This window comes from Thamnophis sirtalis, unplaced genomic scaffold (genome assembly GCF_051295495.1).
Source record: "Thamnophis sirtalis isolate CommonGarterSnake01/CBP01778 unplaced genomic scaffold, rThaSir2_p1.2 scaffold_1, whole genome shotgun sequence".
In the NCBI taxonomy this organism is placed as follows: domain Eukaryota; kingdom Metazoa; phylum Chordata; class Lepidosauria; order Squamata; family Natricidae; genus Thamnophis; species Thamnophis sirtalis.
The window spans coordinates 106,486,618-106,507,514 of NW_028261381.1; the positions used below are offsets into that span (position 1 = coordinate 106,486,618).

At 35.0% G+C, this 20,897-nt stretch overlaps 1 protein-coding gene across 10 annotated transcripts in view; it reads right to left on the bottom strand.

Moving 5' to 3' along the window:
- Positions 1 to 2,860: 2,860 nt before the first annotated feature.
- CELF1 (CUGBP Elav-like family member 1) overlaps positions 2,861 to 20,897 on the bottom strand; it is a 43,738-nt gene continuing 25,701 nt past the window's right edge. For 6 of the 10 annotated variants that reach the window (XM_014055159.2, XM_087720894.1, XM_014055158.2 and 3 more), the window contains 11 exons: positions 20,594 to 20,676; positions 20,044 to 20,092; positions 19,228 to 19,362; positions 18,939 to 19,018; positions 18,099 to 18,260; positions 17,065 to 17,146; positions 14,676 to 14,804; positions 12,929 to 13,042; positions 12,606 to 12,791; positions 11,452 to 11,595; positions 2,861 to 10,837 (listed from right to left, as the gene is read on the bottom strand). In XM_014055159.2, the coding sequence (XP_013910634.1) occupies positions 10,710 to 10,837; positions 11,452 to 11,595; positions 12,606 to 12,791; positions 12,929 to 13,042; positions 14,676 to 14,804; positions 17,065 to 17,146; positions 18,099 to 18,260; positions 18,939 to 19,018; positions 19,228 to 19,362; positions 20,044 to 20,092; positions 20,594 to 20,676 (1,292 nt within the window). In that variant the 3' untranslated portion in view covers positions 2,861 to 10,709. The remainder of the gene's footprint in view (positions 10,838 to 11,451; positions 11,596 to 12,605; positions 12,792 to 12,928; positions 13,043 to 14,675; positions 14,805 to 17,064; positions 17,147 to 18,098; positions 18,261 to 18,938; positions 19,019 to 19,227; positions 19,363 to 20,043; positions 20,093 to 20,593; positions 20,677 to 20,897) is intronic. The other 4 variants (XM_087720883.1, XM_087720903.1, XM_087720902.1 and 1 more) reach the window with 4 other exon arrangements.

Here is a 20,897-nt window from a genome sequence, read left to right on the forward strand (position 1 = left end):
TTTAACTTTATTGGATTTTATGCTGAAATGCTGCTTTATGTGTTTCTCTATTTTTATAGTGAGTCACTCACAGTCTGTATCTGAAGCAGCAAGGAAATCCTGAGAATACGGATTTCATTTTATTGGAATCACCCTTCCAAATTTCTTAAACAACAGTCCTAGTGCATAGTGCACTGATTCTGGGAGACAGAATGGGAATCAGATTTATGGCAACTAATTTATGCACAAATTTATGTGAGTGATAATGCTGTATTTTCAACTTTTTATTAACTTTTTCTGCAGTCTATCGGAAGAGCAGTTTACCTACAGGAATCAAAAAACTTCACCTGTATGTGGGTTTTTAAAAAAGATTTCTGCATATCAAACTGGTTTATATGTCAGCTGGCAGCTCCTTTTCAGTTTCAAACATTAGTAGCTGTAGAGAAGGGCTAAGATAGTTAAGACACCTGTGTAAATCAGTACTTTAAAGCAGCTACTGCAATGTTTTATTTTTGAGATGAGAGAGATAAAAAATTCTCTTGGAATGTATTACTCCCTTGCATTATATAGCTCAACCCCCAGAGCCCATTAGGAATGTGAAATTTGCCTATTTTAAACATTTAATTCTAACATAATCTACTTAGAAATGTTTTCAACTACTCTAAATATGCAGCATGAGATTATATCCCAGATTAAAAATAATCTGTTTTCAATACTTCTCTATATTAAAGAAAAGATAGCATTCATAAAAAACTTCTCATAATAACATTATACCGTAACCAACTTCATTTAATTTGAACAGAATTAAAAACCAGAAATTCCTTCACTTGCAGTTCAATTTACTGTTATCTCATTTTGTTGCGAGGACCAGGCTAGAGAGTTGGTATGTGATAAAATGCCATATATGACATTTTATATATGCAAAAAATTATATATTATAATTATATAATTTATATTATATATATACACACACATAGCTACTAAATTCCACCTCCTCCCAAAGTTTATTTATATATATATATATATATATATATATATATATATATATATATATATATATATATATATATATATATATATATATATATATATATATATATATATATATATATATATAAATTTTGGGGGGGGGGGAATTGTACCTAACAAAAACTTTGGGAAGAGGTGGAATTTAGTAGCTATGTAAATACTTGTAAAAATTATGAGATCCAATTTCCAATCAGATTCATCCCTATCTAAATTCTTAATGCCAGTTGAACCATATGGAAAATGGTTTATCTTAGGATATGACAAATACTTAAGTAGTGTTGCTGGGATTTCAGTGGAATCAAGTTTTTAATTCTTAAAAATTATTAGAATTCAAGAATGGCACAGCCTACTAACTCAGGCTGGAATTAAAAATCATGAAGGCGCATTTAATAACCAGATTATATTTTAAGGGACTTGTGTTCCTGTTCTGGCTTTGCCTGAGCATCCCCTTTCATTCAAAAACACAGGAAATCTGAAAGCGTGTCTATGGTTTAGATTTTTAAACATGTAGTGGGGGAGGGGGAGGGGGACAATAAGAAACCAGCAGCAGAGGCCTTTCTTACACAATTCTTAACTTCATTCAATGTCAAATTGATTGTTCAAGTGTTTCCTCAGTTTTCCACTCATGCTTACAAATGACTTCAAAATAGCTTTTCAATCTTGTTGTTTAATATACCACAAACCAGATGATGCAGAATTTTGTAATGGTGCAACAGAGGGCACAATGATGACTAAATACTCACCGCATACATTTAAAATTAAGCCATTTAAAACATTTCCAAAATCATTTATAGGGATTATTCTAGCAGGAATATGTATGTATGTATGTATGTATGTATGTATGTATGTATGTGTGTGTGTGTGTGTGTGTGTGTATGTATATATGTGTATGTGTGTGTGTATGTATGTATGTATGTATACATACATACATACATACATACATACATACATACATACATACATACATACATACATACATATATATATATATATATATATATATATATATATATATATATATAATCTCAGAAATGGTTCGTGCACATCATTAAAAAAATATTATAAGGACAAACATTTCTCATTTTAACTTGATCTAAGGAAGAATCCAAACAATTATTAGTATTTATTAGGTGGTAGAATTCGGTGCTTATTAGAAGGTAAAAGTAAAAAAAAGAAAGAATGCCAATTAGCTGACTTTTAAATGAATTTCTACCTAAACCTCATAATCTTATCTTGTAGGATTTTGCTTCTTTTATTTGATAAGGTAAAAAGTAAAAACAATGTGAAGAAATGCACCCTGCAATATAGGCCTTAAGATTTGTTTGTAGTACAAATAATTATAATCTATATTCAATATAATTACTTATAATGAAGTTATAATAGAAAGGGTTGACGTTTTGCAAGGCCACTCAAGATGCAAATACAGTTGCAGGAATTAGGAGAATGAATCTAAAAGACTATATTGTTTATTTTTATACTTTAAAAATGTGGCAGCTTTCCCAAGGTGATTTAAACAAGATAAAACTTAGCAGAAGAAAACTGAATGGAGAAGCACTTTTGTATAATAAACTATTCCTCATTTGTATATTTGCCTACCAGAAAAATATTTGATGAAACTGATCCTGGCCAAGCCAAACCTTAAAGTGAAATGCTCAGAAAAATAATTTAAATTAAGAGAGGGGGGAAAAGGTGAGCTTTTATATTTGGAGAAGCAGCATGCCAGTGACAGAAAAGATGATGTATATATTCCATCTTCTCATGTTTAGACTAAGCAACCCTTTTTTTAAATACCCGGAAACCAATATACCAATTTGCCTGTTCTATGTAAGTAAATACAAGGATGACACAGAAATTTCTTCTCAAACAGTTTAATAGCAAATAAACAAAGGGAGATACCACACTTGGCATATACAAAATGACTTCTTGTCTGTGTGTCTGTGCAATTAAAACAGCTTTAAGTTCCCCAGTGGGACAAAAAGAAACCACACACAAAAGGAAGAAAATTCCTTAATACATACTCGCTCGTTCCAAACTTGTAACAAAACTTTCATTTTTTTAAATCCACTACACAAACTCCGTGATCAGAAAAGCAACATGTGCTTCTTTTTTAACCACTAAAGTAAAATCCATAATTTTTCTACAGAGTACAACACAATTTCACACAAAAAAGACATTTTGTTTTGCAAATCAAACAAGAAAAAGGAACAGTTCAAACAGGGTAAAGAAAAGCATTGCTACAACAGAATCACGACTTTGAGTTGATTAAATCCTGTTAAACTGCAGAACAGATTCTACATTTGGTCATAGTGGCAATTTGTTTTCTTGTCACATTTGTGAATCACTTTACATTGTTTTCTAGTAGAAAAGGCAAAAAACTGTACAAAACCCCTAGTGTTAAATACAATGTTTGTACCAATAAAAAAGCCCACAGGTTTTTTTTTCCAAAATGTAAATTTTCTTTTTTTTAATTATTCACAAAAAGCAGCTAGAAATAAAAGGCAGCTGCTGCTTTACTGTCTCAAATCCATTAAAACCACCACAGAATTATTAAAACAATCAAAGGAAAGAAAGGAAAGGAACATCTAATGTTTGGCATTTTGGTTTTCTCCAGAGATTTTTTTTTTTTTACCACAGGATTCTCCAGAGTTTCTCATGAAACTGTATGCGCATTATAAAGAAATGTATTGGCAAAATTAATTAATACACTGCAAGGCCTTGACTTCCCTGCCATCAGACACCCCTGTGCATTGTGACTGTGAGCCTAAGGTCAATCATCTCACAGCTGTACCCCAAATAATGCAATGATATATCCCCTTTCAAGTCACTCTCATCCTTAGAGATGCTGATCACCAGGTTGAGAGAAGAACAAATACGGAGAGAGATTACCCATCCAGCAAGAGAGTTGGCAGCTGTTTTTTTTTTGCCAACAATAGAGTGAAAGCTTCCTAAGGCCTAGATAGGTCTCTTACATGTTTCTACTCTCCAAATGTTTTGTTTCACATTCCTTCCTCCTGTTAAAATTCCTTCATAGCTTCTCCTCCACCCCGTTGCCCCTTGTGCTTAGTCCTTACCACAGGACTTTTTTCAGGTGCTGTGAAGCCCCCGGACTATATCTCAGCTTCTAAAGCAGATCATATGTGCAGCAAAGCTGAAGCATGTTTCCCAGAGAAGGATAATCTGTCCTATTTCTTCATCAGGCCAGAAAAAGAAAAAGAAAAAAAAGAAAACTGCATGTCTCCTAACCCAATTAAAGAACAAAACTTTTTAAAAAAATTCTCCACAGAGGAGATTCCCCCAGCTAAGGCCCCTGAGAAAAGGAGCCGGGGTTGGTACCCTGTTCAGGTAACAGCCAACGTGCTGTTATATTGTGCTTGTCACTTGGAGAAAGAGCCAGCAGTTTTGTGCCTAGGCTTACAGATTCCTTCCATGGGATATATACGACATGCTATTTCAAGTGTAAGAACTGGAGAGCAATCAAGCTTCCATTCACTGAGAGTTAATGGTGTTAAAATTTCACAAAGCAAGTCGCATATTAAACAAGAGGTACAAATTAAGGCTACCCCAAAAGAGCCTGAGCTCCGTTGGATTTCAGAAGCAGTATTACGCGAACATCCCACATCTTTCTGTTAAACTTGTATCCCTGCCGCTGCCACCATGACCATCTGAACAGTGCAATCAAGCCCCTGAGACCTTTCCATAGCTGTGATAATAGAGCAAGGTGCAGATACTGTGTAAAGCAGTCTAAATGCACAGGAGATGTCCTTACATGACATATGATCACAAGTCTGGCATCCAAAATAGGACAGCTTTGAAACCTAATAAATTGCTCAGTTTTTGCACCAACTATAGAAAACAGAGGTGAAGGGTGTATATATATATACAGGATTGTGAAGAACACAGCAGGAAACATGCAAAACGTTTACAGGGGCATTATTTGAAATTTTAAAAGAAAAACAAAACAAAAACAAAAAGTCACATTTTGCTGAGGAGATTGTAGTTACAAAAAACTAAGCATGCAAAGGTTTAACAAAATACAACACCAACTTTGATTAAATTCTCACCGCAGACAAAGGCTGATAATCACACAGGAAGGAAAAAGCAGTTAAGTGCCAGGGCAAAAATGCAGCTACAATCAGGAAAAAGTGTAGTTCAAGTGTTTTCTGCTGAAGCTACTCAAATCAATAAACACATGCTCTCTCCTCAAGCATGGCCAGGTAGGTTCAGCAAAATTTGACCAGAAACCTCCTGAAAGCTTTGAGTTGCATCCTTTTACTTTTTCCTTCAAAGATTTTTTGTTGAAACTAAGCACACAGAAAAAACTAAGCCTAGAAAGTGATTGGCTTTATGTTCACAGAAATACAAATACTCCACGAGGTATGCTAGCAAGGCTGCTCTGAAGACAATTACAAAGAATCAGAATCACAAAATCAAGTGGTTATCTTATGAAGTTCTAGAAAAATAGAATTCTTTTATATTCAAATGCAAGTTTAAATATTCCCCATCAGCAGTCTTTCTAGCAAAACCAATTTGGCAGCACAAAAAAAAGGAAGGAAAAAAAGAAGAAACAAACATAATAAAAATACACATCAGCATCAAAAGTCAACACAAGGTCAAAGGGTGAGAGTTCAAGCATCAGAGAAGCTGAAGAGACAAGGATTTGGACGATGTACTTGAACGCCACATCGACATGCTTTAGGCACAACGATGAACAAACGGCAGGAATCTAGAAAAAAACAAACCAGAAAGAAGGAGACCTACTGAGTTACACAGAACAGTACATCCAAACAGAGAGAGAAAGAGAGAAGAGAGTGGAACAGGAATGGGCACTGTACAATGAGACCTCTTGGGAAGGGGGGGGGGGAGTTGACAAGGAAGGGCAGCACATGCCAACAATGAACAAGTAAAAGTTGAAGTGCATAAGACACCAAATAAATGTAAAAATTGTCAGAAATTAAATGGAACAGAGGCCTGGGATTCCCTTTAGACTCTGGCTACAGAATGGACTCTGACTTAGTGGCATACAGCTGCGCATTCAACACAGCTCTAAGTCAGTGTTCCTGCTATGTCTTCATGAGGAAGGTAGCACCCATCCCTTCCACTAGAACCTGACTTCATAAAATGTAATTGTAGGACAGTTCACATAGCAGGTGAGAGACAAAGCAGAAATCACTGGGCAACTGGGCACTGATAGTTTAACACTTTCTTCTTCTTACCATACTTAGGCAATAGAAACTCATATGTGTGTGTATGTACGTACATGTATGTAGATTCTGGCATTAAAATGACATTAAACACGTTTACTGTGTGAGTAAAACTGATGTCCCCACAGAAAGGAAAGAATTAAGACTTCACTGCAAGTTAAGACTTGCTGCAGCTGAGCCCTTTTTACTATGGTACTTGCAAAAAAATCCACCACCCTCCTTTGCAACTCTTTTCAATACATAAATGTTACTCTTTGATTCTGTGAGGAGGAATTCTGGACTCTCAAAAGTTCTACAGTCACCTCTGCCAGTTTTGAAAGGAAGGGTTTTTTTTTTTATCTGCAGAGACTTGTAAGATATTTTCAAAGCAACAGACTGTCTAACAGGATCACAACACAAGAGGGCTAAATATCAAGGACAAACACATTTAAGCATTCTCTTAACATAGTGTTCATAAGCAAATGTCTGAAGCAGTATATGAATGTTGGAAAAAGTACTATCATTCTTAGATTTGCCCTCACTTCCATCCTAATTATAATAAATGCATGTTACAACATTTTGATTGAAATACAGAGACCTATTTCAGCTGAATAGTACAAATGAAGTACACATTTGTGTGAATGCAATTTACTTTTTCTAACAAATGTCAAGCTACACTATGTTATTTAATTTTAAACTTACTTAAAAACAACACTGGCTTGGAATCAAAATGAGTGATCTTTAAACAAACCATCCTTCTGTTAGTTCACATTTTGGATCTAGGGCAACCCTTCTTCAGCTGAAACAAGGGAGGAATTAATTCTTGTTAACTCTTTTTCCTCTTTCTAATTCCCTACACCCCTGAATGTCCTAGGATTCGTTAATTCATTGGATAAAATTGATAGTAATACTAAGAGAAGTACTTTAGTAAAGTCACTTCCCCTGGAGTATCCTTAATGAACCCAAGAAGGCTCCCATTGGCAGAAAAACCTTTGATCCAACTAGAGATGTGCAGCGTTCATGTCCAAAGATGGCAAAGATCTGGCTTGGGCACCCCTCTCTACTTGTCAACTGCTCTTTTAAGAAGCAGTATCTTTTCTTGGTGTGTGCAATTGCCTAAATATGTTTGAATTAAGGAACCAGCAAAGATTGCATTTGCTCCTATCCTTGGTGTGTGTGTGTGTTTACAAAAGTTAAATTGCTGAATTAAAATATGAGAGTTTAAAATTATTTTTATCATAAAATACACACCCCAAACCCTTAATAGAACATTTTCTCTTTCCCAGAATCTATCTATTCATGTGAATTAACAAAATACATAGGTAAAAAGCTACATGCAAAACCATGATGCCTACGTCTTTATTTTAAAGATATCCACCCTCTCCCCCAATAATACTAAGGCTCTGGTGTTCAATATAATTTTCAGTATAACTTAAAATTTCTTTACCAATTTCTGCCTTCTGTGTATGTATTACCAAATTCACCATTTTAATCTGAGGATGTGTATGTAAGTAACTATGATATTAAGTAACTAAATGATTATGTTCCAATTTGATCGGCTTCAGTGATTTTTTTGCCAAAGATTGGGCAGAGGGAGCAGACCAAGTAACAAGCTATGCATAAAAATGATATGTGGAAGCAAAACTCCAAAGGGGAATCTATGTGTATCCTTGTATAAACCAGATTCATTTTCTTGCCAAGTGGGAATCTCCCTGGGAAACAAATCTTCATTATTAGTTCTGAAAAGCATTTGTGTGGCCAGATCAAGGGAAATTTAGGAGAAACAAGTATTTTGGTTGAAGCATTCTATCTTAAATAATTCAGAACAGCACCACTAAAGGCACAAGAATTCTGCCAATCTATTCCAAAGATCACTTTTAGAATTTAACCTGCATTCTTAACTTTGGTAACTCTGACAGTAGAATTAGGGCACTTGCATTGATCATACTTATGAAAGGAAACATTATAGGATAAGCATAACACAAATATTGTGTTGCTAGTTCAACGGGAGGAAAGTTGCCCCATAGCTGTCATGATGGAAGCATACAGAAAACTTACAAAGTATATGGACATTGAATAAATAGCGACAAAGTATTTAGAAAAGCTAGTAATAGTGACTGAGAAGAGTAGTAGTACTGGGAGGAGTGACTATAGCAAAAATTGAGCACAGCTTTCCTCCTCCACTGGTTCACAGCATTAATTCTTATCCTATTTAGCAGTTTGCCTAGTTACAAACAGGCCACTGAAAGTCAGTAGTTTCAATCATGCACATTGTTTATGTATGCGTTACACAATCACATTCAGGATTATGCAAAACCCTGGTCTTATCCAGTGAAATAATTTAGATAATAAATATTCTCCACCCTGGAGCAGTATAAAACTTCTATAAAAATAGAAACAACATTCTTGGTTATATCAGGTTGCAACTGGAGCAATTGCTCCCAACCATGACCTCTTTTTTTTTTCCTGAAAGTATATTTTTATTTAAAAAATCCCTTGACAATTCTGGGACCCTCAGCACTCCAACACTCCCCCATCCTCATAATATCAGGATACAACTTCTCCTAGTGCACAAACTTCAAATGGTATACAGTTATCTAAGTGTATGCAAATGCTTTTAAATTAGACCCCAAATATTTAACACTGAAGGATACCACATGCCAGCACAAATGGAAAATTTGGCAATTTGACCATTCAACCTTTTTATCACCATTGTATATGCTTTTTAAATAAATTCTGTTTAATCTTTACTATGCCATTCATCAAGTTATAAATCTGCAGTGAAATTCCAAATTCATCAGAAAAAACAACTTGAATCACAGATGGGTGGCCTTATGCAAATTATAATGCCTCAGTTTTAGTAAACAAGGGGACCCAGTCCCTAGTAAATGCCTGAATATCCTATTGAGTTTTATCTTATCCAGTGGCATTTCAAACTTGATGAGCTTTTGGATCTTCCTTGGAAATATTTTTTTTTCATCCTTCCCTAAAATGTCTTGTTTCTAAATACAAAATTGATGGGTTGAGTGGCGTGCTGTGAAAATGTTTTAACAAATGAGAAAGAGCATATTCAAAAAGTAGCAATACATTGAATCTATATATAACACTGTAAACTTTCCTAACAATAGGACTAGCTTTTTCTAGCCTCAGGGCTAGGTTTTACATAACTTCTCACCATTGCTCAAACTCCTACTGTTAAAAATTCCCTTTGGATTCAGGTGTAGTGTGTATAAAAATGTAATGCTTTTGGCAGTTACACCCATGTGAAAAAAAGGATGTGTATTAGAAGGGGAAGAAATCTGACTTTTAATTATTAGGCACTGGGATCAGGCAATATGTAGACCAGATCAAAATTCTGCACAGATTCAGTCCTTTGAATTTAGTCTTTTTTGCACTGGCACACGCTCAAAAGAAAACTGCTATATAACAAGATGACAATTTTTGTGAAAAATAAATCTATATAAGAAACAAGAAATAATCTTTGGGCCAGTCTTATTTTGACACACGCTTATACAAAGTTGGGGGGGGGGGAGAGAATGCTAGAAATCAGAGCAATATGAGCTCATTTTAAAACCATCTGTCAGTTTAACACTAAGGAGACTTTAACTTGTACTTTATGAGCACCATTTCTTTATGTACAAGTTCTAGAACAGGGGAAGAACAAATTTCATCATGAGACATTGGATTTGTAGTAAGATTGTAAATTAAATCCAGGAATCCCTGAATTACAGCCTAAAGTGTAGATAACTTCATTAAACCAACTAACTTCAAGTGTAGTTTCCAAGAAATTGAAACACTAATTCATATTACCCAATTTTAAAAAAGGTTGTTCTGTCCAAAGTGTAAACAGCTGATCAAAAAACATCACTGGATACTTTTATAAGCTGCAACCACACACATTGCACTATACAAACGTATTTTAGCATTATAATTACTGCATTTTTCCTTTACCACATGAAAATTTTTGCCCAACTATTATCCTCCAACTGACTGATTCTGTATACAGTTCTCACATAAGGCATTTACTAAATAAACCTAGCAAATAGCTTGGCAAAGCTCCTTGGGGGTTGTTCATTAACCAACCACCACATGATTTGGATTCAGCTTCCCGCTTCCCCTTTTCATGAGTATCATTGGGGTCTCCTCATATCTAAGTCATGCAGTGTCACTTCCAATTGCACTTACTATTTTCCTTTCCTCTCCAAGGTGGCTGGCATTGGTCCTTCTCAAAAACACAGTTACAAACACAGCAAACTTTTTTTTTAAAAAAAAATTAGTGATATGGCACCTAAGCTCCAAAGTAAAACACTGGAAACAAAAGCACAAAGTTGTCCTCCATCCGCAGAATTCCCAGTAGAGGCTGCAGCTGAGTCTTCAGGGGAAGATGTGCCAGACAGAATGGTATCAATCAGCTTCCGTGACTGTAAAAATACAGCCTTAAAGAGTTTTTGAATCCCTAAGTGGGCTCCTCCCCAACTTACCAGAAGATCCTTCTCACTCCAGTTCCAGGGGGAGGGGCACTCAATATGGCTTGCTGTCATTCTTAGAGCGCTTGAGCTGTACTTTCAGTCGCTTCATGCCAATTTGAAATCCATTCATTGACTGGATGGCAGCTTGTGCAGAGACGGGATTGTCATAACTTACAAAACCTAAGAAAAGAAAAACTCACAGTTAAGTGCAGTTAGACGATAAGAATATGAGTATTTATCATCACCACCATCACAACATCCTGTTTTTTAAAAAATACAAAGCCACTCTTAACTTTTAGTGTAACTACAGATAAAGTGTATGAGATGGAATAGGACTTTAAAAAATACAATTCCCTACTTGACTCATACATACAAGCAGATGTTAGAGTCTTTTTAGCACTATAATCTGTAAGTGCCAATTCTTCTACTGATAAATGTCTTGGAAAAAAGCAGCTAGAATATTTCAGATGCCATCCAAACCTGAAATTTTTAGTGAGCTCAATTGCTAAATATATGACTGAGCAATCATGTTAACACTACTTTTAAGTTGAGTTGCTTTCTTATTTGCCAATTTTTTGCTTACATATAATTAGTTGCAGAGCAGCAACTTAGTGACTTAAATGTTTCACAATAAAAGTTTCTGTACCAGCTCATTATACATCAGTTGATTGTTCTTTTCTGAGGGGAGAAGATGAGAGGAAGAACTAGAGGAAGATGGTGGGACGAACCTTCCAAACAATTGCTCTGATATGAATATCCTTCTCTTGTACAAAAAACAATGTAACAGAACATACCAAAACATTTGCTCAGATTGGTCTGCTTGTCAATGAAAACCTTGGCAGAGACAACGTTCCCAAAAGGCATGAACATCTGAAGAAGGTCTTGGTCCCCAAACTCCTGGGGAAGATGGTAGATGAACAGATTGGCTCCTTCTGGACCTTTAAAATTTTCATTTAGAAGGAAATTAAAACAAGTAGAAATTAAAACCAGTCTTGGATTTTAATACAGAAAATAAAGGAGAAGTAAAAACACATTTAACAGTCAAAACTATTACTGTCAAAACTATTACTGAAAAATCTGTCTCCAGGAATCAATTATCTTGCAATGTTAAAAATGATATCTAGGTCTCTTAAAAAAAAAAACTAACAGCGGATAGCAATAAAAATAAAAAATACTTTAAAAAAATAAAGGATCATTATTTGTAGTTTCAGTCAAAAAACAGAAACATATAAACAACTCTTGATAATTAAATACATAGGCACATTCTACCCAGTTCAGGAAGTTGTGATGCTCTAAAGTTGAATAAAATGATCAGGCTGTACTTCCTTAATACAATTCAAAAGAAGGATGGAGTCAGTTGCAAAGCTCCATCACACACTCCATTTTAAAGGCTACACATTCAGATTAATGTTTCAATAAGGTTGTCATGTATTTAAAATGTGATACAAACACAATAAATATATGATCCATAGGACAATGTTTTTTTTTTCCTCCACTAAACCAAGATTTTGCCAATTTCAATCCTCCAATTTGTAATAGTTAATAGCACTGGCCAATAACTTTCAAAACAATTGTACAGATTAAGGATACTGTATGCAAAACCCACTATGCATTTTCTCATAAATAAGAAATAATTAATGACAGTCCAAAAATATGTCTGGGAATATTAAAAATAATATACTGCACATATCAATTTTAAAAATGAATTTCTTGGTTGGGTGAAAGATAAAACTAACAGAATTTTAGAATTAGATGTTTCAGAGTAGCCAGAATGCTCTGTAAAAATGTCTGCAAAATGCACTATAAAATGTCTACACATCCCGTGTTTTATTTGTAACTTGTAACTTTCTATATCACTGGAGAAGAACATTTTGAGTATAGCATGACATCTAGAGCTCAGTACGACATAGCTAAAGAACAAACTTTCACAACACTGCCTTCTACCTACCTTCCTTCTGACTTCCTGCCGCACCAATACTTTGCTGTGTTAAAAGACTCTGGTTATAAAGTGTGGGCAATGTGGCAGCAGCATATTGCTGAATCCCAGAGTATGCCTGAGTTAGGGCCTCCATTGTGCTCCCTGTGCCATTTGAAAGGCCACCGCTACCTAGCCCTCCATTTAAGGCTGCCATTCCTGTACAGAAAATAATGAATAATTATCATCGTTACAACAAGGTTTCAAGTAAGAAAATTGATCAAGTGAGGGAAATTGAGACATGGGCTTGAAGTAAAGATGGATTCTGATTTTTTCTTATAATGCGCTGAACTTGCCTGCTAAAGAGCCAACATTCAGGCCTGCAGTAGCCCCTGCCAGTGTTTGTAGCGCTCCAAGAGAAGCCATTGGATTTACTGAGGAACTGCTACTGGAACTGGGTGACGAACCTGCTATTAAAATGAGAGAGTTAAAACATCATCAACAACTTCCAACAATATCAAAATGATAGTACGATCTCCGAAAAGCCTAAATAAAGCCCATTCAAGATCTTTCTAAAATATCAAGTGGAAAGTGGCCAGGGAAAGTGGGATAAGCTTTCCCTTTCATCTTTCTTCTATTTTCCCAAAGGAATTTTAAGTGAACAGCAATCACCAATTGATTAGTTTCCATCCATTGCTTTCCGGCCTCAGGTACTTTGAAGAATAGCTTGACTCCCTCATCTTTGTGGCAACTCCTGAGATATCGGAACACTGCTATCATTTCACCCCAGACCTTCTTTTCACTAAACTAGACACAACCCCATTTCAGCAACTGTTCTTTGTATGTTTTAGCTTCCAGTCCCCTAATCATTCTTGTTCCTCTTCTCTGCACTCTTTCTAGAGTCTCAGCATCTTTTTTTGTGTAAAGTATGAGTCAGGTAAGAAATAGCAAGAGTTTTTACCAACATTCAGAAGCAATCCTGTTATTTTTTGCCTAGATGTAAATTGCAACGGAAAAAAAAACCTGGAGTATCCATGTAGTATCTATGCTCATCCAGAAAGCTGGAATCATTTGCGCCTTACTAACTTTCAACTGAATTTATTACTATTTAAACAGAATGAGCGAAGCTACAGTATTCTTTCTCTTTTGCCATCTCGAAATACTGATGGCTCAGTGACTAACCCTATTCCATATTATGTGTATACATACCACACTCTTAGTCCAGTAACAAAATCTAAGAAGAAGTGCAAGGTCAGTCAACCACAGGCAGGTTTAATTTTAAATTTTAGTGGTTTTCTTAAGTTTCATTTATTTTCTTCCATATCTAAAATTACTATCATTTAGTTCCAGTCAGCAGGCAAAAGTTTCCAATATCAAACCAAGCAATTGTGTGGCTTGTTTTTCGCTCCATATGTAAATATGATTAGAAATAAATTATCTCTTGTTTTACAGCAATAAGCCACAAGTTGAGAGAAATATGCTACTGCTTTGTTGTGATTTATGTGAAAATTTGTAGAGATGCCTCATTTGTGATTATAGGGCTTATTCTTGGTAAGTTTTTCTGCCCCATCCACTTCCGAGATGTTCAAGTTAAAAACTTCTGAATGAAAATAAACCATTACTACATTTATCTGAGCGATCAACTGTTTGTTCAAAAAGCATTATTAAAGCAAGCTATGTATAAGGCACAAGTACTGTCACTGTAAAAACCAAATGTGTCTAAATTCTATCTCAATTTTTAAAAAAATGTATCTGCAAAGAAAATCCAAGAGAATGTAATAGAACCTTGGTGGTGTTCATCGAACAAATGGATCAATTACATTTACCAAACAATAAATTTCCTCTTGTGAAATTTAAGTTTTCTCTGTGTCCTTGTGAATATGAATGCATGTATACACATAACTATTCAGCAAATCAGAAGCACCCACTTCCTTGTTTTTTCAATAATAAACATGTGTTTTGTAATTATTTATCATTACAGTTATCATTAGGGCAGGATTTAATAATTGAATCATAGTAACTGGTTCTATTGTTATATATGCAAAGAGGCAAAAGAGGTTAATTAATCAAACAGCAAATAAATAAATAAAACAATTCCCTTACCTGAACTGGTGAGCACACTTAATGGACTATTGGAAGAGTTGAGTGCATTTGTTCCACTTGGGGTATTCTGAGCTGCGCTAGCTGCAGCTGCTAATGCAGCTAGATTCTGCAATTGCATTGCATTCAACCCTGCAACACATCAATCAATGCAGTGTGTCTTTTTCTGTACCATTAACTACTGGGGGACCCAGCAGCAGCACTCTAAAATGGGTTTGGTGGTGGAAGTAGTTCAATAGTCTTATTACCAAGCCACACTGAACAAGAACTCCTCCTTGTTTTAAACAAGATTTATTATCAGATTTGTCATGTATTTATCATTTTATTATCAATATTAGGTAGAAGACAATAATGGAAAAAGGAAACAATTTATCAGAGAGATTAACTACCTCTGTCTTTTTAAAATGTTCCCAAACCAATGGAAAGTACTTTATAAGATCAAACTGAGGCCTACATTTGCTTGCTTATTTCCATCTTTTTTCTTTTAATAATGACTATTTTTTTTAAAAAAAAACATTCCATAACTGATAAATCTATCAAATTCATGTAATACTTTATTTTGTGTTCCCTCTATTTAATTTCTCTCAAAATAGCTTTTATTTTTATTACCTTCATCTCCCAATTCTTTCAAATAAAAAAGCTTAACAATACAGCTATAATTCTTCCTTAATATAATTTAATTTTAAAAAATAGTTTAAAATATTCTACACATTTAATTGACTAACAGTAGGTCAGTGCTAAATTATAGGAATTTGTTCAATAGAAAAATTATCCTTTCTTCAAAACTAAATTAAGTTTTATGAAGAAGTTGATTAGACAAAATCACCAGATATACCAGCACAGTAAAATTAAAGAAAGTATGTCTTGACACATGATATGCATATTGAAGGAATATGTTTTATGCAGGCATCATGCTAGGTCTCCAAGAGTCAAATAAGGTAATTAAATCTGTTTTTAATAAAATCATCCATTCTTAACGGATTATTCCCCTTACCACAATAGTTTAATTATGTGCCATTAAAAAAAAGCTTTCCTTCTAATCTGAATCTCCCTTCATTTAGTTTGAATAATGATCCTAAGTCCTAAAATAGTAAGAGAGGTGGAAAAATATTATCACTTTCCATTTTATCTATACAATGAATGCATATATAATGGCACAGTGCTTAGAATGCAGTACTGCAGGCTACTTCTGCTGATTGCCAGATGCCAGCAGTGCAGCAATTCAATTATCATGAGCTCAAGGTTGATTTATCCTTCCAAGGTAGGTAAAATGAGGACCCAGATTGCAGGAGGCAATATGCTGACTCTGTAAACCGCTTGGGGCGAAGATGGGGTGAAGCAGTATATAAGTTTAAGTGCTATTGCTTTGTATATACTTCCCTCATGTCTGCCCTTACTCCTTTTCTTCCAAGCTAAATAACTCTAAATAATTGCTGACATCTAGCTCCTTTATCATATTGACTGATATTTTTTGCTCTTTATTGTATGTATCAATAATTCTATTTTCAATTCTCTTCCTAATGATTCCATGCATGAAATTCATTCACTCATTTTTTTAACAGAAGCTCACATTAGACTGATTTATTTACTGAGTTATCCATTGTAATATCAAGATCCCTTTTCTTGTCAGCCTCTGTCAACTAGGATCTAATAAATATACAAGTGAAGTTTGGATTTGTGTGCCAATTTCATTTTACACTTATTTATACTGAAGTGTATTTGCCATTTTGAAGCCCATTTACCCACTGTGGGTACCTCTTTACCCCTTTGTACTTCAATGTAAATAAGTTTAAAAGGTATTGGCAAATAAATCTTTAAAATCCATTTTTATTACTCATAAACATGTTATCACTATCAAACTTGCTCACAATAATTCTGTACAAAAGACTTTATTTATAATCCAGGTAAAACCTTGTTCACACACTTGTGTATATCCTAAAATAGTTTAGAAAATCAGTGAAAAAGACTAATTTTTCTAAAAGTCATGCTGACTCCTTTTCTGTAAGTCGCCCACATTTTAAAAAAAAATTCTAACACTACTTGCAACCATTCCTCTCCAGAACAGATGTGAGATTAACTGACCCACAATTTTTCTTTAATATTCCTTGATTCCTTTTTAAATAGTAAGGTCAGATTGGCACCTGTTCCCAAAAAATAGAATATAGCAAATTTTAAAGAAAAAGCGCTTACATTTTTGAAAAGATCAGCTACTGCATATTCATATTCAAGTTAAAAACTTGTGATTGATACCATCTGTGCCCAAACTCTTATAGAGACACCCAAGATCTGTCTTCAATAACATTAAGATATCACAGCACACCAATCAGTTTTCACTTTGCTATACTGACCCTGTTTGTCAGATGCCAAGCAGAAAGAAGACAAAGAAACTTACCTCCCATTGGGTGAAGGTTGCCCAGTGTGTTCAAATTCCCAGAGGAAGCAGCTGCTGTCTGCTGAAGGAGCTGTAAATAAAGCTAGACATTACACCAAAAACAGAACAAGAGTGAGAATGAGGGCTGGCTCCACTTCTGGGAGACACTGCACTACACCACAGCCAGAATGCCGCTACCAGCACAATTCTTACTGACCACACATATCACCAACACACACAAAGCAGCAGTGATCCCAAACAAGAAGGATGCTATTAGTAAAGGAACAATCCAATTTCTCATGCAATTCCAGGTGAAATATTCTTCCTTTATTCATGGCTAGTGTGCCACAAATATGTTGGCTACAAAGTTGTCTAACACTCATGAAATACTATCTGCCTACTCCTCCCTATTCAGATACCATAAATGTATTCTGGGAAGAAGCAAAATAAATAAAAAACAAGAGAATTGTTTGCCTGTGGATTTGTAAATGCAAATCCACAGGCAACAGTAATGTCTTCATATATGTATATATGGCAGGATGCTGTACAAGTTGGTAGAGTATTGTATATCGATACTGTAGTAAAAGGAAAAATAAACCTTCAATTCCCTATTTATTCTCCACCCAATCCCTGGCCCATTGTGCAATGTTTTAAAACTGGGCCGCACAAAATGGCGGACGTGTGCATGCATGCATGTTCCATTTGCACAAGTGGCGGACACATTTGCTTGCCTGCCACTTGCATGGAACCATCCCCTCCTCCCTTCCCCCTCAGCACTGGTCCACAAAGCGGGAAACTCTGCTATATAAATGTAAAGTTGTACAATACAGTCCATAAGTCCTCACACCCCACATTCTTATGCATCAATAGAAATCCTAACATATGGCAAGGCTTCAATGCTAAAAAACATTTCAATTTTCTGTACTTACCACAACTACCACTACCAATTTTTGAGCTTATAATAAGAGTCTCAGAAAGACAAGCCTTGCAAACAAGAAATGTGTGTTAAACCATTTAGAAAATAATTCTGAACAGAAGCTGTCAAGCACACTCACTGCCAAGTACTGGGGTCCAAGTGTGTTCAGTCCAGCCAAGTTTCCCCAAACAGAGGCAGCGCTAATCTGGTGCATCTGGTGCTGGAGTTGTTGTGCCATTCGTTTCTGTTCTTTATCCTTCTGAGTATCTGCAAATTTCACTACGATGGGAGAAGAGCATCCCTGCAACACAATTCACATAGCTGTAGCTTTTGTCACCTTTCCAAAATCCTAACAATTTACATTCTTTAAATAATTGCTTTAAAAAGAACATCCATTCAGAAACTGTGTCTTTTTAAAGCAACCTGTCACATTCCAGAATTCCAGTGCAGATTCATGTATCATATTATATATCTTTCCTATTTCGCATGCAACTAGAGAGAAGTGTTGGTATATACCATACATGCGTACAAAGGGATGTTAGCATAGTAACTGGAAAGCTTAAACCAACTGTTTATGATTTGGATACCCATAGATGGTATCAATACAATTAAATAAAACACCTTAAAAACTCAAAAATAGTTGAATATATAAAGATGTAAATGTTTCCAAAAGAATTTTAAGAGATTTTTAAATATAAACTAAAATATCTGGCTGAGAAGGAAAGTATTAACTCATTTGGCAATACTGTAAAGAGAGAGGCCAAGTGCATTCTACAGCTTGGAAGCTAAACATGAAAAGAATCTCAAGTGAAGGTAACTTTAAGGGTGTAATTTTGTTGACTTTAATGGGTGTCAATAAAACTCATCAGATAGTAGGTTTCGGTTTTAAAAATTAAAACACTTTAACTTGTCCTTAGAATACAATTAACAATACTGAGTTACAAATATAAAAGTCTCTCAAAATTGATATTTTTTTTACCTCCATAGTCTGTGCTTGATGCATTGCTTTGATTGCTGTTTGTGCCATTCCTCTTGTAGTAAAAGTCACAAAAGCACAACCTGAGAAGGGAATACAATTAAAATTAAGTAGCAGTATATCCAAGCTCTCTCCTGAACAAAGACACATTTCTAAATCTTCCCAATTAAATATGAGGGGTATGTATGTGTATGCAGATGGGAGAAGACGAGGGTTGGGGAGAGAGGAGGAGGAGGAGGAGGAAGAGAGGACTGAAGAGGAAGTCATCACTTGCAAAAAGGTCTGTGTGTACCTCGACTTAAACCATCAGGACCCCGTAGAATTCTGCATTCTTCAATTTGACCAAAAGAGGAAAACATCATTCTGATATCATTTTCATTGCACTTCTTTGAGATCATCCCAATGAATAGTTTTCTATCTTCCACGGCTAAGAGAAGAACAACAACAAAGGTTGTGGCTTGACTATTTACGTGATTGAGTAAGTTTCCTTGATTTCCTAGAACAATCCAGCAAAATTTACCAATAGGTTGCCCCAAAATGAACATTATCATAAGTGGCAGTGTAAAGAATACTTTCTTTACCCTGCCACTACAAATCTAGAATCTTCAGTCTAGATCAGGGGTGTCAAACTCACGGCCCACGAGCCAGTTGCGTCACACGCTGCCCATGCCCATCCGTTTTAGTGAAGGGGAGGAAAGTCATGATACGTCACGTGACGATGCGAGTTTGACACCCCTGGTCTGTAGCAAGAGTAAGAAAATCTATTCTCTTATAATTTAGTAGAAGAGCTGTGTGCAAAAAGCAATGAAGTGGAAGCATAAATTTTGAGTTTCAAACAATCTATTTCAACATTATCAAAAGTGTTTAAAACTTGAAGCTGTCTTCTTTTGAATATGAAATTTAAATGTCTGGATCTCATATTCTGATTTTCAACAGAATATCATGAAACTGGGAGGATGTTTATTTCATAGATGGCATTGGTGGGATCTGAGCCTTTAATTTTTTTTAAGTGTCCATAAGTTGCAATTTTGGCATATAATGCAATGAATGTTGCCACAACAATGTAATAGAACATACCAAGGCCAAACAATTTTTTACATACACTCACCATTATTCTTTTCACTGTCAGCTGGCTTCATTTGAATGGGATGGTGCATCTGTGATTAGAAAGTAATGGAGGAACATTACATTTTTCAAAATAAGCTGTTTGGAATATGCAAAACAAATTCAAAATATTTTCAGTATGAAACAATCATTTTGAGCTTAGAATAGCCTCTTCTGTCCATTTATTAAGTATTTTGAATATGAATTAGCCCTATTTGTGCTTAAATATCTTTTAGCGGGGCTTGAAACTATTTAGTAACTGAAATTGGGCATTTCAAGCTTGAAAAATGTCAAATTCAAAGTCTTGAGCATATCCTATGAAGCATCACTCATACCCAAAATACCAAAATATATTTATTTGAAACATTTTACAGTTAGGAATTTATAATTCTATTTGTAAAAACTTCATCCTGAATTTAAATGGATACAAAATAAGTCATAAATAAAGATTAGGACAAAGAATTTCACATTATCTACTACAGAAAATGTAGTATTTCCAGTTAGGATTTGCTGATACAGAGTAAATTAACAAGAAATAATATAATTTGTCATACCCCTGGGAGGATCTTCATGTTATGAAGAGCATTCTGTGCTTCTAGTGCAGCTTTACGGGTATAAAATGTAACAAAACAGCACCCTATGAAATAAACACATTCTGTAACACATACTAAAAAACACATCAAGCCTAAATTACTATATTAGTTAATTATCTAAGTCACGTATTTTTAGCAACCTAATTCTGAACTTTTTTGAAACATGTAATACACATTTAAATGCCATATATTCCAGGTGCAGCCTTCACAGGATCAAACATTTTTTTTATAAGACTGAAAGCTGTTTTGGTGGAATGTATGATAT